Source organism: Sylvia atricapilla, chromosome 30, assembly GCF_009819655.1.
Source record: "Sylvia atricapilla isolate bSylAtr1 chromosome 30, bSylAtr1.pri, whole genome shotgun sequence".
In the NCBI taxonomy this organism is placed as follows: domain Eukaryota; kingdom Metazoa; phylum Chordata; class Aves; order Passeriformes; family Sylviidae; genus Sylvia; species Sylvia atricapilla.
In genome coordinates this window covers 1757527-1774652 of record NC_089169.1, presented here as the reverse complement: position 1 = coordinate 1774652, position 17126 = coordinate 1757527, and the positions used below count along the sequence as shown (strand labels likewise).

The 17126-nt window shown below is 66.4% G+C and overlaps 1 protein-coding gene across 1 annotated transcript; it reads left to right on the top strand.

The window, feature by feature from the left end:
* ARHGEF2 (Rho/Rac guanine nucleotide exchange factor 2) lies at positions 1-16819 on the top strand. Its single transcript, XM_066337973.1, has 22 exons — positions 1-118; positions 4431-4581; positions 6811-6878; positions 6980-7043; positions 7562-7691; positions 7772-7881; positions 7957-8103; positions 9304-9554; positions 9746-9871; positions 10145-10262; positions 11077-11334; positions 11553-11629; positions 11716-11885; positions 12082-12149; positions 13151-13339; positions 13506-13601; positions 13684-13748; positions 13834-13875; positions 13973-14023; positions 14838-15230; positions 16024-16213; positions 16303-16819. The coding sequence occupies exons 1-22, from the start codon at positions 71-73 to the stop codon at positions 16377-16379; spliced, it is 2889 nt and encodes a 962-aa protein (XP_066194070.1). The 5' UTR covers positions 1-70; the 3' UTR covers positions 16380-16819.
* Positions 16820-17126: the final 307 nt, after the last annotated feature.

Below are 17126 nucleotides of genomic sequence, written 5' to 3'. Positions count from 1 at the left end.
GGGAGGCACCGGGGAGGCACCGGGAAGGGCCGGGGGGCACCGGGAGGGAGCCGGGAGCGCTCCCTGGATTATGTCCCGTATCGAGTCGCTGTCGCGAGCCAGGAGCGATCGCGCCAAGGTGGGTCCCGGCCAGCGCAGCCCCCCGGGCGGGGTCCCCCCTCTCCCAGCCCCTCTTGGGGTCGGGGGGAATTCTTCCCTCCCTGCTGCTGTTTTTGGGGGGCGGGAGGAGTCCCCCCCTCCCTCACCGCGGCCTGGGGGCTCTGCCCTGCCCCGGGCGGGGATTTGGGGGTTTTTGGGGGGCACGGGGTGATGCTGGGGGGCGGGAGGGGTCCCGATGGAAGGGGCAGGAGCGCGGGGAGGGGGCGAGACCCCCCCAGCTGCTCCCCGTTGCGGATCGGGGGATGCTGCCGGAACAAGGACCACCCCCCGCGACCCCCACCCAGCTCCGGGGACCCCCGTGTGTCGTCCCCCCAATTCCCCGCCGCCCCAAATCTGCCCCCGACTCTTCCTCATCCTCTCTTCCGCCGGGGCCAAGGCTTTGGGTGGCGCGAGGATGAGGATGAGGAAGTCGCCTTCCCCTCCTGCCGGGCGGGGGGAGAAGTTTTAGGGTCCCCCCTTTCCCCCCCCGCACCCCAATTCCATTCCGTGCAGACACAGCCCGGCGGGGGGCTCGGGCACGGGGAAACTGAGGCACGGGGCGCTGCGGGAGCGCGCCCGCGGCTCCGACCCCCGTGACCGGGGGCTGCGGGGGGGCCCGAGCATGTGGCAATGCCGGCGTGGCGAAACGGCGGCCGGGGGCGGCTCCGTGTGCTGCGCAGGGCCGTGGTGACGGGGGGACAGCCCTCTGCTCCCCGGAACCTCAGATCACCCCCAAACTGAGATTTTTGGGGAGCCGCTCCCCCCGCCCCAGGGTGCGCTGAGGGGGTCGGGTCTGAGCCCCGCGGGCAGCGGGGGGTTCGGGGGCGCCCCCAGCCCGGAGAGGGGTTCGGGGAGCTCAGGGGACGGTTTTGGGGGGGCCGCGGGGGGGTTTTGGCGGCGCTCGAGGGCGGTTCTCTGGAAGAGGGAAGTGGTTGTTGGTCCCCGCGCCGCCCGGGGGGGAAATGGTTGGTTGGGTTTTTTTTTTAAATTTTATTTTTGTTCAAAGAAAGTTTCGCCTGAGAGCTTTTCGCCCCACCCAAGGCCGGGCTGGGGGGTCGGGGGGTCGGGGTGACACCCCTCTCAGAGAGGAGGCGGCTCCCAGGGGACACCCAAAGGGACCCCCGCCACGGGGGGGGGACATGTGGGGACCCCCCGGGGGATCCCCCCTGCCTTTGGGGGGTCCCGGCAGCAGCGGCCCCCCCGGAGCCCCCCAAAACAGCACAGGGGGGGTCTCACTGTCCCGATCTCCCCTCCCCAACTGCGCCCCTCAACCCGCCCCTCAACCCGGGGGCTTCAAACCTCCGAGGGGGGAAATTTGGGGGCCGAGGGCGTCTGGGGGCGTCCCCCGGTGGATTTTTTGGGGGGGAAGAGGCACCGCTGGGAGTCCCCCCGTGTTTCCCGGCCCGGCCCAGCGGGGTCTTTGTTGCCTCGGCGCCGGCTTTGTTCGCCGCCGGGGCGGCAGGAGGGGGGCTGTCCCCAAAGAGCGGGGGGCTGTTCCCAAATCGCGGGGGACCGTCCCCAAAAAGGGGGGGAACTGCCCCCCGAAAAGGGGAGGGCTCATCCCCGGCAGCTCCGTGACTCCGCGGTTTTGGGGTTCAGCTCCCTCAAACCTCTGCGGGTTTTTGGGGCGGGGGGTTCCCCCCTTGGCACCCGCCGCCGCCTTTAGGGCGGGGTGGCCCCGCGGGTTGTAAAAACACCCCGAAAACTCCTCCCGAGCCGCGCGCCGAGGGCCTCGGGCCGGAACAGGAACCCAAAAAACCCCCGGCTCTAATTAAAGCGCGGAAAGTTCCTCCGCCCCCCGCGCCGGGGGAGGGCCGGGGCTCGGGAGTGTCGGGACCCCGAAATTCCCCGCACGGAGCTCCGCGTGTCCCCGCAGTCCCCGGTTCGTGTCGCGTGTCCCCGCAGCCCGGTTCGTGCTCCGGGGTTGGGGGGCGCGGGGGGGTCTTTGTCTCGGGGTCTCCGCTGCTCGGGGGGTTTGGGGGGCGCGGGAGGGGTCCCCCCCTTTCCCCCGGGGTCTTTCGGGTTGGGTGTCCCCCCGATGTCCCGCCCGGGGTCCGCCGGGACCCCCCAAACCTGCGGTGGTCCCCCCGCACAGAGCGAAGGGGTGCGGGACCCCCCAAATCCTCCCAGGGTGATTCTCGGGTGGGTTTTTTTTTTTGGGGGGGGTGGCAGCGGTTCCGCGGGTGACCCCCACTCCCGTGAGGCGATTTTGGGGGCCCAGACCCCCAGGATGAGGGGGTCCCGGGCCGGGCGGGGGCAGCGCCGGGCAGGAAGCGACCGCGGCTCCCGCCTTTGTCTGGCGCGCTGCGGTTTCCTTCTCGAGGGGGGGCCCAAAACGGGGAGAAAACCACGGAAATCGGCAATGGAGAAGAGCGGGGAAAGACGGGAGAAAAGTCAGGGGGAGAAAGGGAAAAAAAACCGGCCAAAAAAAAATTAAAAAAAATAGAGAGAGAAAAGTGTTGGGGGGAAGCGGAGGAAAAAAAAAAAAAGGTAAATAAGGTGTATAAAGGAAAATGCGCGGAGAGAAAGCGAATGGGAAAAATGAGCGAGAAAATGAGAAAGCGAATGGGAATGAGGGAAAAAAAGCGGTAAAGAAGGAAAAATCAGTTAAAAAGGAAAATGGAGTAAAAAGGGGGGGATAAGCATAAAAAAGGAAAAACAGTAAAAAAGAGGGAGATCGGCAAAAAAATGGGGAAAAATAAAAGAGGAAAAAAAATCGGTGCCGGAAAAGGAAAGAAAAGCGGAAAGATAAAGGAAAGAAAGTGGAGGGAATGAAAGGGAAAAAATAAGGAGGATAGGGCGAAAAGAATAAAGGGAAAGCAAAGAAAAAAAAAAAAAGCAAAACAATTAAAGAAAAAGAAAGGAAAGCAGATAAAGGGAGAGAGAGAAAAAAAAAAGAAAAGAAAAGAAATTTAACAAAAACCCGGAGGAAAATAAAAGGAAAACAAACAAAACCGGCGGAGCAAAGGGAAAAATCAAAGGAAAACAAACAAGCGGGCGGGAACAATCGCACTCGGGGCGGATGTCGCGGCCGGAGGCGCCGCCGGGGCTCGGGGGCTCCGCGATGTGCTGCTGCTCCTGCGCCCCGTTCCCGGCCCCCGGGGAGGCGGAGGGACCCCTGAGGCGAGAGCGGGTGAGACCCCCGCGCCCCCCGCCCGGGCCCGGGGACACGGGGTGACACTGGGGTGACAGTGGGGGCCGGGTCCTGATCCCGGGGTCCCACTGGTGCCGAGGGGCCCCACTGGTGCCGTGGGGTCCCGCTGGTGCCGTGGGGTCCCACTGGTGCCGTGGGGTCCCACTGGTGCCGAGGGGTCCCACTGGTGCCGTGGGGTCCCGCCGGTGCCGTGGGGTCCCACTGGTGCCGAGGGGTCCCACTGGTGCCGAGGGGTCCCACTGGTGCCGTGGGGTCCCACTGGTGCCGAGGGGTCCCACTGGTGCCGTGGGGTCCCGCTCCTGCCCCGTGGCCCCCCCTGACCTTCCTCCCCTCCCGCCCCCCTCCAGACGCCCCCCGGGGGTCCCCCAGCCTCTCCCCCGCCCTCGGGGGGGTCGGGAGCAGGGACAGACCGGGACCCCCTTTGGCCTTGGGACCGGGGGAACTGGGGGGGGTCCCGTTTTTGGGGGGCTGTGGGTTGTCCCCCCGGGTTCCCCGAGCCGCCGGGCTCAGCCCCGGTGCCAGGCACGGCCGGGGCCGCGGGGATGGCCGGGGGGGCACAAAGGCCTCTCTGTGCCCGTGGGGGCTGGGGGGGGGTCCGGGGAGAGCACGGGGACACTCGGGGTGACGCCGGCTCAGTCCCTTTTCCGTGCGGGAAACCCAAACAGCCCCCTCCCCAAAACCCATCCCCGTGGGGGCTCGGCCGTCTGCCCACCCCCCGTTTTTGAGGGGAGGGGGGGGAAGGGTGAAACCCCCCCAATTTGGCTAAAAATAGGATGTGGGGGGTGCAGGACGATGTCCCCAGCCCCCCACGGGGCAGCGTCACCCCCGGCTGCGCCCCCGCAGCCCGTCCCCATTGGGGCTGCGCCGGGGGGGCCGCGCCGGGGCGGGGGGGATCTCTCCCGCAGCCTCCGGTTGCCGTGGAGACGGGATGCTGGGAAGCGGGAGCGAGCGCAGGGAGCGCGGCGCTCTGTCCCCGTCCTCCGGTTTCCCCACCGAGCCTCCGGGCGCCGCCGGGGACCGGCCGCAGCCCGCCCGGGGCCCCGCAGCCATGAGCCGCGTCCCGAGGCCGGCGGGAGCAGCGGCGGGGCGGCCGCGGTGCCGCAGCCCCGTCAGGCGGCCGGTGCCTCTGTCCGGGCAGGGCAAGGACAAGGACAGGATGAAGGAAGGCAAGGAGAAAGACGCTCGCTACACCAACGGGCACCTCTTCACCACCATCTCCGTGTCCGGCATGACCATGTGCTTCGCCTGCAACAAGAGCATCACGGCCAAGGAAGCGCTCGTGTGTCCCAGTGAGTGTCCGGGGGGAGCCGGGGGGGAGCCGGGAGGGATGTTCCAGGTGGATGTGGCGGGCCGGGATTGCCAGGAAGGATTGGCCAAGGGGAATTTGCTGGGGGGGATGTGCCAGGGCAGGATTGGCACGGTGGCATCGCTGGGGTGGCATCGCTGGGGTGGCTTTGGCAGGGTGGATTTGGTGGCTTTGGCAGGGTGGATTTGGTGGCTTTGGCAGGGTGGATTTGGTGGAGTGGCTTTTCCAGGGTGGATTTGGTGGAGTGGCTTTTCCAGGGTGGATTTGGTGGCTTTGGCAGGGTGGATTTGGTGGGGTGGCTTTGCCAGGGTGGATTTGGTGGCTTTTCCAGGGTGGATTTGGTGGCTTTTCCAGGGTGGATTTGGTGGCTTTGGCAGGGTGGATTTGGTGGGGTGGTTTTGCCAGGGTGGATTTGATGGCTTTTCCAGGGTGGATTTGATGAGGTGGCTTTGGCAGGGTGGCATTCCCAGGGCAGAATTGCCACGGTGGCTTTGCTGCAGTGGCTTTGCCGGGGTGGCATCGCTGGGGTGGCTTTCCCGGAGTGGAGTTGCCAGGGTGGCTTTGCCGCAGTGGTTTTTTCGGAATGGCTCCTCCGGGGTGGTTTTTCCATCGTGCTTTGGCCAGGGCTGGGGTCGATACCTTGGGGTGGCTTTTCCAGGTTGGCTCTGCCAGGGCAGAATTTCCCTGGTGGCTTTGCTGCAGTGGCTTTGCCAGGGTGGCTTTTCCATCATGGTTTTCCCAGGGTGGCTTTGCTGGGGTGGATGTGGCAGGGCACAATCGCCAGGGTGGCTTTTCCAGGGTGAAATTCCCGGGATGGCTTTTCCAGGGTGAAATTCCCGGGGTGGCTTTGCTGCAGTGCCTCTGCCGGGGTGGATTTGGTGGGGTGCCTTTGCCAGGGTGGCTTTGCTGGAACGGAGTTGCCAGGATGGATTTTCTGGGGTGAATTTCCCGCGGTGGCTTTGCCAGGGTGGCATTCCCGTGGTGGCTTGGCCAGGGTGGCTTTGCCGCAGTGACTTTTCCCAGGCTGGCTTTTCCTGGGGTGGCTTTTCCATGGCGCCTTTGCCGGGGTGGCTTTGCCGCAGTGGCTTTTCTGAGGAGGCTTTTTTTGGGATGACTTTTTTTGGGGTGGCTTTGCTGGGGCGGAATTGCTGGGGTGGCTTCGCCAGATTGGGTTTGCCGCAGTGGCTTTGCCAGGGTGGCTTTTTTGGGACAGCTTTTTTGGGGTGGCCTTTGCCAGGATGATGACTGTGCCGTGGTGGCTTTTCCAAGATGACTTTTCCTGGGGTGGCTTTTACCCTGTGGCTTTGGGCACCGCGGTTCCTCCTGGATTTGTGCCCTGGAGATGGCTTCTGCTCCCTGGCACATCCTGACTCCTTGGCACTGGTGGCCCTGGGCTGTCACTGGTGGCCCCGGGCTGTCACTGGTGGCCCTGGACTGGCACCGGTGGCCCCAGGCTGGCAATGGTGGCCCTGGACTGGCACTGGTGGCCCCAGGCTGGCACTGGTGGCCCCGGGCTGGCGCTGGTGGCCCCGGGCTGGCACTGGTGGCCCCAGGCTGGCACTGGTGGCCCTGGACTGGCACCGGTGGCCCTGGACTGGCACTGGTGGCCCCAGGCTGGCACTGGTGGCCCCAGGCTGGCGCTGGTGGCCCCGGGCTGTCATTGGTGGCCCCGGGCTGGCACTGGTGGCCCCGGGCTGTCACTGGTGGCCCCGGGCTGACACTGGTGGCCCCAGGCTGGCACTGGTGGCCCTGGGCTGGCGCTGGTGGCCCCAGGCTGTCATTGGTGGCCCCGGGCTGTCACTGGTGGCCCCGGGATGGTGCTGGTGGCCCCAGGCTGGCGCTGGTGGCCCCGGGCTGTCACTGGTGGCCCCGGGCTGACACTGGTGGCCCCAGGCTGGCACTGGTGGCCCTGGGCTGGCGCTGGTGGCCCCAGGCTGTCATTGGTGGCCCCGGGCTGGCACTGGTGGCCCCAGGCTGTCATTGGTGGCCCCGGGCTGGCACTGGTGGCCCCGGGCTGGCGCTGGTGGCCCCAGGCTGGCGCGGTGCCCTCGGGGTTGGGGCAGCTGCTCCCTGGCAGCTGCAGCTCCGGCAGCGATCCGCATCCACCCGCATTCCCACCACATCTGCTCCCGTCGCTCCGCCAGGATCCGGAGGAGGAGGGGTGGCAGGAGGGTCCCCGTGGCCTCTCCGTCACCTCTCCGTGTCCCCGCAGCCTGCAACGTCACCATCCACAACCGCTGCAAGGACACCCTGCCCAACTGCACCAAGGTGAAGCAGAAGGTGAGCGCGGGGTGAGGCGAGGGATCCGTGGGGGATGAGGGATCCGGGGGATGTGGGAATCGGGGACACGCGAGGACAGTGACGCTTCCGCTCCCCCGCAGCAGCAGAAGGCGGCGCTGCTGAAGAACAGCTCAGCCCTGCAGTCGGTGTCCCTGCGCAACAAGAGTGAGTGGGGGGAGCTTCCCTTCCCTTCCCTTCCCTTCCCTTCCCAAACCTTCCCTTCCCAAACCTTCCCAAACCTTCCCTTCCCAAACCTTCCCTTCCCTTCCCAAACCTTCCCAAACCTTCCCAAACCTTCCCTTCCCTTCCCAAACCTTCCCTTCCCTTCCCAAACCTTCCCTTCCCTTCCCAAACCTTCCCTTCCCTTCCCTTCCCAAACCTTCCCTTCCCAAACCTTCCCTTCCCTTCCCAAACCTTCCCAAACCTTCCCTTCCCAAACCTTCCCAAACCTTCCCTTCCCAAACCTTCCCAAACCTTCCCAAACCTTCCCAAACCTTCCTTCCCAAACCTTCCCAAACCTTCCCAAACCTTCCCTTCCCAAACCTTCCCTTCCCAAACCTTCCCAAACCTTCCCAAACCTTCCCTTCCCAAACCTTCCCAAACCTTCCCCTCCCCGTGTCCCTGCACAGCCTGGGGGGTGACAGGGGGGTCCCGGCACTGACCCCCCGGTGTCCCCTCCCCAGATGCCATCCGGGAGCGCCCCAATTCCGCCATCTATCCCTCGGAGAGCTTCCGGCAGACGCTGCTGGGGCCCCGCCGTGGCCGCCCCTCCTTGTCCCTCTCCAAGAGCGTCTCCACCACCAACATCTCGGGGTAAGGGCAGGAAACGGGGGGCACAGGGGGGCGCGGGGGTGTCACCAGCGTCCCCCATCGTGTCCCACCCGCTCCCCCAGGACGTTCAACGATGACTCTCCCCTGGGCATCCGGCGGATCCTGTCCCAGTCCACGGATTCCCTCAACATGCGCAACCGGACGCTCTCCGTGGAGTCGCTGATCGACGAAGGTGGGGACGCGGCAGGGACGTGGGGACACGGGGGAGGGACGCGGGGACGCCGCGTGCCACTGATGTCACCTGCAGGCCCTGACGTCATCCTGAGCCAGCTGCTGAGCGATTTGGAGGCGGATGGGAAGGAGTTCGAGGCGGATTCCTGGAGCCTGGCGGTGGATAACAGCTTCCTGCAGCAGCACCGCATGGACGTCATGAAGCGGCAGGATGTCATCTACGGTGAGGGGACACGGGGACACGGGGACAGGGATAAAGACATGGGGAATGTGAGGGCAGGAAAGGGACACAGGGATGGAGGCAGACACAGGGATGAGCATACGGAAATGAGGGACATGGGGACAGCACAGGGGACACAGGAAGAGGTTGGAGAAGCAGGAACGGGGACACAGGGACAGGACAGAGGATGCAGGGACAGGGATGCAGTCAGGAGGACACAGGAGGCGGGCTGGGTGGCTGTGCTTGGGGTCTTGTCCCCTCTGTGGTGTCCCCGGGGATGTCCCTGTCCCTATCCCTGAGTGCTGTCCCTGTCCCCGGGGGGTGCTGCCCCTCTCCCTGGGGATGCTGCCCCTGTCCCCAGGGGTGTTGTCCCTGTGTCCGGGGATGCTGTCCCTGTCCCCAAGGGTGCTGCCCCTCTCCCTGGGGATGCTGTCCCTGTCCCTGGGTGCTGTCCCTGTCCCCAGGGGTGTTGTCCCTGTCCCCAAGGGTGCTGTCCCTGTCCCCAGAGATGCTGTCCCTGTCCCCAAGGGTGCTGCCCCTCTCCCTGGGGATGCTGTCCCTGTCCCCAAGGATGCTGTCCCCATCCCTGGGAGTGCTGCCCCGTCCTCGGGGGTGCTGTCCCTGTCCCCAGGGATGCTGTCCCTGTCCCCAAGGGTGCTGTCCCCATCCCTGGGGATGCTGTCCCTGTCCCCAGGGATGCTGCCCCTCTCCCTGGGGATGCTGCCCCTGTCCCCAAGGGTGCTGTCCCTGTCCCTGGAGATGCTGTCCCTGTCCCTGGGGATGCTGTCCCTGTCCCCCAAGGGTGCTGCCTCTCTCCCTGGGGATGCTGTCCCTGTCCCTGGGGGTGCTGTCCCTGTCCCCAGAGATGCTGTCCCTGTCCCTGGAGATGCTGTCCCCATCCCCGGGGGTGCTGTCCCTGTCCCTGGGTGCTGCCCCTGTCCCCGGGGGTGCTGTCCCCATCCCCAGGGGTTCATCGCTGTCCCCAGAGATGCTGTCCCCATCCCAGGGGGGCCGTCCCCGTCCCCGGGGATGCTGTACCCATCCCCAGAGATGCTGTCCCCGTCCCCGGGGGGCCCGTTGCTGTCCCTGGGGATGCTGTCCCCATCCCCGGGGGGCCTGTCCCCATCCCCAGAGATGCTGTCCCCGTCCCCGGGGGGCCGTCGCTGTCCCTGTCCCCGTGGTGACGGCGCCGTGCCCCCGCAGAGCTGATGCAGACGGAGCTGCACCACGTGCGGACGCTGAAGATCATGGGCGCCCTGTTCCGCAGGGCGATGCTGGAGGAGCTGCAGCTGGACCCCGCCACCGTCCAGCGCATCTTCCCCTGCCTCGACGAGCTCAGCCACATCCACGAGCGTTTCCTGGCCCAGCTCCTGGAGCGGCGCCGGGAATCGCTGGCCCAGGACAGCAACAAGAACTTTGTCATCGACCGCCTCGGTGACATCCTCGTCACCCAGGTGGGGGACAGGGAATTGGGATGCGGGGGGAGGAGGATTTGGGGGGCCTGAGGGTGAGGGGGATCATAGGGGATCTGGGAGGCAGGAAATCAGGATGCTTTGGGCCAGGGATGACCAGGGGTGGCAGAGGGGTGAATCTGTCACCGATGTCACCGATGTCACCGATGTCCCCTCGTTGTTCCCCTGCCCAGTTCTCGGGCCCGAGCGCGGAGCAGCTGCGCAAAGCCTACGCAGAGTTCTGCAGCAAACACACCAAGGCGCTCAAGGAGTACAAGGACCTGCTGGCCCGGGACAAGCGCTTCCAGCAGTTCATCCGGGTGGGCTCCGAGGGGACCCCGGGCTGGGGGTCGGGGTCTCCATCCTTTGGGGGACCCCCGGGGTGGGAATTGGGGTCCCCCTGCACGTTCCAGGCTTTCCAGTGGAAAACCCTTCTCCCAACTCCCTGCCTCAGTTTCCCCAACTTGTGTCCCTGAGCTCCGGGGAGTCTCTGCTTTGGGTGGGGGGCGTCACTGATGTAGGGGGGCTCCTGCTGATGGGGGTCTCTGCTTTTGGGGGGACCTCGCTGACGGTGTGTCCCCCTCTCCCCGCAGCGGGTGACACGGTCCCCTCTCCTCCGCCGCCACGGTGTCCCCGAGTGCATCCTGCTGGTGACGCAGCGCATCACCAAGTACCCGGTGCTCATCGAGCGCATCCTCAAGAACTCCAAAGGTGCCGGGGGCGGGAATGGGCTGGGACGGGCCGGGAATGGGCTGGGACCGGGCCGGGAATGGGCTGGGACCGGGGTGGGAATGGGCTGGGACCGGGGTGGGAATGGGCTGGGACCGGGCCGGGAATGGGCTGGGACGGGCCGGGAATGAGCTGGGACTGGGGTGGGAATGGGCTGGGAGCGGGGCGGGAATGGGCTGGGACCGGGGTGGGAACGGGCTGGGACCGGGCCGGGAAGGGGCTGGGAACGGGGTGGGACCGGGGCGGGAATGGGCTGGGACGGGCCGGGAATGGGCTGGGAACGGGCCGGGAATGGGCTGGGAACGGGCCGGGAATGGGCTGGGACCGGGCTGGGAAGGGGCTGGGACCGGGGTGGGACCGGGGCGGGAATGGGCTGGGACCGGGCCGGGAATGGGCTGGGACCGGGCTGGGACCGGGCTGGGACCGGGCCGGGAATGGGCTGGGAATGGGCTGGGACCGGGCCGGGAATGGGCTGGGAATGGGCTGGGACCGGGCTGGGAATGGGCTGGGACCGGGGCGGGAATGGGCTGGGACCGGGGTGGGAATGGGCTGGGACCGGGGTGGGAATGGGCTGGGACCGGGGTGGGAATGGGCTGGGACCCGGGCGGGAATGGGCTGGGACCCGGGCGGGAATGGGCTGGGACCGGGCCGGGAATGGGCTGGGACGGGGCTGGGACCGGGGCGGGAATGGACTGGGACCGGGGCGGGAATGGGCTGGGACCGGGGTGGGAATGGGCTGGGACCCGCGGCCTTGCAGGGAGGGGCCGGAATTCCATCTTCCCGCCCCCGCTCGCAGACAACGAGGGGGACTGCGCGGACCTTTCGCGGGCGCTGCGGTTGGTGAAGGAGCTGCTCTCGGCCGTGGATGAGGAGGTTCACGCGTGGGAGCTCCGCGGGCGCCTCTGGGACGTTTTCCGGCGCGTGGATCCCCGCGCCAAGGTGCCGCTGCTCTGGGACAGCCGCCCCGGAGCCTTCGGCAGGGACGAGCTGCTCCGCAGGAAGCTGGTGCACAGCGGAGGGATGCTCTGGAAAACGGCGGCCGGGCGCTTCAAAGGTGGGAAAAAGGGGAAAAAAAGGGGTTGGGGGATGTCCAGGGAGCAGGGGATGGGGATTCTAGGTGACCTCTGGTGGAATGGGGTTCCCGAGAGATGGGGGGTGCCCGTGGAGCAGGATGCTGGCAGATCCCCTCTTCTCCACGGCTGGATTTGGGCTCAGCCCGGGACTCGGGGGGAGCCCTGGGTGAAGCCCCCCACTCACCCCGGCTCATCCCAGACGTCCTGGTGCTGCTGATGACGGACGTGCTCGTGTTCCTGCAAGAGAAGGACCAGAAATACACTTTCCCCATGCTGGTGAGCCTCCCACCTCCTCACCCCGACCCTCGGAGGCGCTCCGGGGCAGCGTTCCCCATTCCCAGCGCTCCCCAATCCCTCGGCAGGACAAGCCAGCCGTCATCTCCCTGCAAAACCTGATCGTGAGGGACATCGCCAACCAGGAGAAGGGGATGTTCCTGCTCAGCGCCGCCCCGCCCGAGATGTACGAGGTGCACGCGGCTTCCCGCGACGACCGCAACCACTGGATGAAGGTCATCCAGCAGGCCGTCAGCCTGTGAGTGTCCCCGAGGGCTTGGGGACGGCTGGGAACCCGCCAGGAGTGGGTTTGGGAATGCCTGGGAATCTCTTGGGAGCGCTGGGGGGTTACAGGGTGGGTGGTTGGATCTGGAGGGGGAAAGGGGCTGGGGGTGGGGTGCTGGTGGTGGGGCTGGGGGGTCCTGGCCCTGACCCCCTCATCCCGCCCCTCCCAGCTGTCCGAGCCGCCAGGATTTTCCCCTGATTGAGACGGAGACCGAAGCGTCCTTGAGGAAGCTGAAAGGTGGGGGCCCATCGCTGTTCCTCCCACCCCGTCCCATCACATCCCATCCCATCACATCCCATCCCATCCCATCAATCCCACCCCATCCCATCCATCAACCCCATCCCATCAATCGCATCCCATCACATCCCATCAATCCCACCCCATCCCATCAACCCCATCCCATCAATCGCATCCCATCCCATCAACCCCATCCCATCAATCCCATCCCATCACATCCCATCAATCCCATCAATCCCATCCCATCAATCCCACCCCGTCCCATCAATCCCATCCCATCCCATCAACCCCATCCCATTAATCCCATCCCATCCCACCAATCCCATCCCATCAATCCCACCCCATCCCATCAACCCCATCCCATCAATCCCACCCAGTCCCATCAATCCCATCAACCCCATCCCATCCCACCAATCCCATCCCATCAATCCCACCCCATCCCACCAATCCCATCCCATCAATCCCACCCCATCCCATCAACCTCATCCCATCAATCCCATCCCATTAATCCCATCCCATCAGTCCCACCCTATCCCATCAATCCCATCCATTAACCCCACCCCATCCCATCAGTCCAATCCCGTCCCATCAATCCCATCCCATCAACCCCACCCCATCCCATCAACCCCATCCCATCAATCCCACCCCATCCCATCAATCCTGTCCCATCAATCCAATCCCGTCCCATCAATCCCACCCTACCCCATCAATCCCATCCCATCAATCCCATCCCATCCCATCAATCCCATCCCATCGATCCTACCCCATCCCATCAATCCCATCCCATCAATCCAATCCCGTCCAATCAACCCCATCCCATTAATCCCACCCCATCCCATCCCATCCCATCAATCCCATCCCATCAATCCCATCCCATCCCATCAATCCCACCCCATCCCATCAATCCCATCCCATCAGTCCTATCCCATCAATCCCACCCCATCCCATCATTCCAATCCCATCCCACCCCACTGACCCCCGTTCCCGCCGCCCCTCCCCAGAGCGGATGGAGCAGCATGACCGTCAGATCGCGGCGCTGCTGGACGAAAAGGTCGGGATCTTTGCGGACATGCTGGCGCTGGGCAGCGGCTGCTCCGAGCCCCCCACAGCCCCCCGCGGGACCCCCTTCCCTGGGGACCCCGCCCGGGGCCCCCGCGGGGACGTGCTGCTGCACGACGCCATCCGGGAAGGTACGGGAGCTCCGGGATGGGGATCCGGGGAGGGAAGGGGTGGGATGGGGTGGGATGGACACTTCAGGGTGCCCCAGGATGTTCTGGGGTGCTCCAGGATGGAGATGCTCAGGATCTGGGGAAACTGAGGCACGCGGGAGGGGCTCACACTGCCTTTACCCCGCAGTGGAGTGCCTGAAGGAGATTTTCACGGGATGCGTCCGGGATCGGGACCAGAACCAGAACCACCCCACCGAGGCCGAGAGCTGCCCCAGCCCCAGCAGTAAGGGGGGACAGGGGGAGGGGGTCCTGGGTTGGGGGGACCCCCGGGACCCCCTTGGGGCTCACCCAGCCTTCCCCTGCAGACGGTGACTCCGGCAGCATCAACGGCTCCTTGGAATTCCGGGCGGATGCGGACGCTGGGCAGCGGGTGAGTTGGGGAGGGGACACGGGGGGACAGCTGGGGACCCCCAGCCCACACCAGGACCCTCAGTGTCACCACACTCTCCCCACAGGACGGGAATGGGAACCAGGTCCCGCCCAGGGGATCCCAGGAGGTGAGGAAAGGGTTTTGGGGTGGGGGGGTGGTGCCTCAGTGTCTCCCCACAATGTGACACTCGGGGTTCACCCCCCCTCAAATCCTGTCCCCTGCAGGAGATTAACCAGCGCCTGGTGAACCTGTACGGGCTCCTGCTGCGGCTCCAGGTGGGACAGGGGACAGCGAGGGGGGACGAGGGCGTCCAAATGGATGCCCAAACCCATCCCGCTCCCAAATCCATTCCGTGTCCCCCTTCTCCCCCTTTGTCCTGCTTTGTCCCCTTCTCATTGCCCCTGAGCTCTCTTTGCCCCTTTTCCCTCTTTGCCCCTTTTGCCCTCATCCTTCCTCTCCCCCCGTTCCCTCTTTGCCCCTTTTCCCCCTATTCCCCCCTTTTTCCCCCATCCATCCTCTCCCCCTGTTCCCTCTTTCCCCCTATTCCCCCTTTCTCCCCTTTTCCCCCATCCTTCCTCTCTCCCCATTCCCTCTTTGCCCCTATTCCCTTTTTTCCCCCCTATTCCCCCTTTTCCCCTATTCCCCCTTTTCCCCCTTTCCCCCCTATTCCCCCTTTCCCCCTATCCCCCTATTCCCTTTTTTCCCCCTATTCCCCCTTTGCCCCCTATTCCCTTTTTTTTCCCCCTTTTCCCCTTTGCCCCTATTCCCCTTTCCCCCTGTCCCCCTATTCCCTTTTTTCCCCCTATTCCCCCTTTCCCCCTATTCCCCCTTTCCTCCTATTCCCCCTTTTCCCCCCTTCCTCCTTTTCCCCCTATTCCCCCTTTGCCCCCTATTCCCCCTTTCCCCCTTTTCCCCCTTTCCCCCCTTTTCCCCTTTTTCCCCTATTCCCCCTATTCCCCCTTTTCCCCCATCCTTCCTGTTCCCTCTTTGCCCCTATTCCCCCTTTTCCCCCTTTTCCCCTATTCCCCTATTCCCCCTTTCCCCTTTCCCCTCTCCCCCGTTCCCGAGTCTCACCCCTCGCCTCCGCAGGTCCAGCTGACGCACCAGGAGGTGCTGCTGGAGCTGCAGCTGCCCGAGGGGCTGCAGCGGCCGCGGCCCCGCCGGGGCTCGCAGCCGGCGGTGCCGGTGTCCGGGGGCTCGGAGCCGGGCCCCGGGGCGGAGCTGGCGCTGCTGCAGCGGCAGCACGGGCTGCTGCAGGAGGAGCTGAGCCGCTGCCGGCAGCTGTGCCAGGAGCGGGCGCAGGAGGCGGCGGCGCTGGAGTCGCGGCTGCGGGACAGCGAACGGGAGCGGTCGCGGCTGGAGCGGGAGCTGCAGGAGGCGCGGGGGGCACCGGCGGCGCCGCGGGGCCGGAGGGCGGCGGAGCCCCGGCGCAGGAGCCTCCCGGCCGGGGACGCGCTTTACCTGAGCTTCACCCCGCCGCAGGTGAGCCCGGGGGAGCTGCGGGAGAGGGGCGGAGGGGTGGGGTCCTGCGTGAGGGGAGTGGTGTCCCGCCACGCGTGGGGGGCTCGGGGTGACCCCACTGTGTCCCGTGGGGGGCTCGGGGTGACCCCGCTCTGTCCCTGCCACTCGTGGGGGGCTCGGGGTGACCCGCTGTGTCCCGTGGGGGGCTCGGGGTCACCCCGCTGTGTCCCGTGGGGAGCTCGGGGTGACCCCGCTGTGTCCCCGCCACTCGTGGGGGGCTCGGGGTGACCCCGCTGTGTCCCGTGGGGGGCTCGGGGTGACCCCACTCTGTCCCGTGGGGAGCTCGGGGTGACCCCGCTGTGTCCCCACCACTCGTGGGGGGCTCGGGGTGACCCCGCTCTGTCCCGTGGGGAGCTCGGGGTGACCCCGCTGTGTCCCGTGGGGGGCTCGGGGTGACCCCGCTGTGTCCCATGGGGGGCTCGGGGTGACCCCGCTGTGTCCCGTGGGGGACTCGGGGTGACCCCGCTCTGTCCCGTGGGGGACTCGGGGTGACCCCGCTGTGTCCCGTGGGGGACTCGGGGTGACCCCGCTGTGTCCTGTGGGGGGATCGGGGTGACCCCGCTGTGTCCCCGCCACGCGTGGGGGGCTCGGGGTGACCCCGCTGTGTCCCCGCCACTCGTGGGGGTTTCGGGGTGACCCCACTGTGTCCCGTGGGGGGCTCGGGGTGACCCCGCTCTGTCCCGTGGGGGTCTCGGGGTGACCCCACTGTCCCGTGGGGGACTCGGGGTGACCCCACTCTGTCCCCACCCCGCAGCTGATGCCCGGCAGCGGCTCCCCCGCCGGCGGCCACCTGCTCCCCCCCGCCTTCCCGAGCCCCCGGGATGAGCTGGAATTCCGCGGCGCCGACCCCGAACGGCTGCGGGAGGGCGACGACACCCTGGACGCGCTCCTGGAGGACGAGGGGGGCTTGGGGAGCCGCCACTCGCCCCCCGCCAGCCCCCGAGGTGGGTCCCCGTTTGGGGGAGGTGGGCGGGGGGCAGATCCCACCCTGGGGTCCCGATTTGATTTGGGTTAACCTGGCGTTTTTCCGTAGATTTCCTGAGGATGCAGGATATTCCCGAGGAGGTGGAGAACAGCCAGGAGCTGAAGGAGGGCGACGGGGACAGTTAGGGGACCCCCGCAGCCCCCCCAGCACCCCACGATTCCCCCCAGGACACGGCGGGGGCTGGATCCAGCTGTGGGGAGCGTTGGGAAAAGCGGGATGGGGACGCTGCTATTCCCACGGGAGCCTGATGGGAACGGGGGGGTCCCGTCGCCCCCTCCCCTACTCCAGCACGGCGGGAACGGGGGTGACGCCGCGTCCCTCCCCTTCCTGCCTGGATTTATTTATTTATTTGGATGTTTTGGGGTGCGGGAGGTGACCCCGGGGTGGGGGGGGGGAACCTCCCGCTCCTGGGTCAGCGGTGACAGTGACCCCCCTCCCCCGGTGTCGGGGGGCTGCTCAAGGGTGGGGCCGGGGAGGAACGGGGTCCCTGCGGATTAACTGTAAAAACAAACGAAAAAAAAAAAAAAAAAAAAAAAAAGGAGAGAGAAAAATATTAAAAAAAATTTTGGAAAACCGTGAAAATGAAGAGTTTGGAGCTAAAATGAAAGAGGGGGGCGCTGGGGGAGGCACGGAGCAGTCGGGGTGGGGGGGTCTCATCGGTGCAGTGAGTGAGGGGGTCTCAGCCCTGCACTGAACGTGGGGGGCTCGGCCGGGGGGTGTCGGCCGGGGGGCGATGGGGCCGGGTTTTTGGGGCGCACCTGCAGGGCGGGGCCGTTCCCGGGGCGGTGCCGGACCCGCGGGCGCGGCGCGGGGCGGGCGGAGGACGCGGCCCCGGAGCGGCGGCTCCCGGGGGTCCCGCAGCGAGGGGGGAT

Bases quoted from the DNA above. Each gene is read 5' to 3' on its own strand.
- ARHGEF2 (XM_066337973.1), top strand. From the start codon at position 71: ATGTCCCGTATCGAGTCGCTGTCGCGAGCCAGGAGCGATCGCGCCAAG. The intron at 11,886-12,081 runs GTGAGTGTCCCC...CGCCCCTCCCAG, and splicing joins ATCCAGCAGGCCGTCAGCCT to CTGTCCGAGCCGCCAGGATT. The intron at 13,340-13,505 runs GTACGGGAGCTC...TTTACCCCGCAG, and splicing joins GCACGACGCCATCCGGGAAG to TGGAGTGCCTGAAGGAGATT.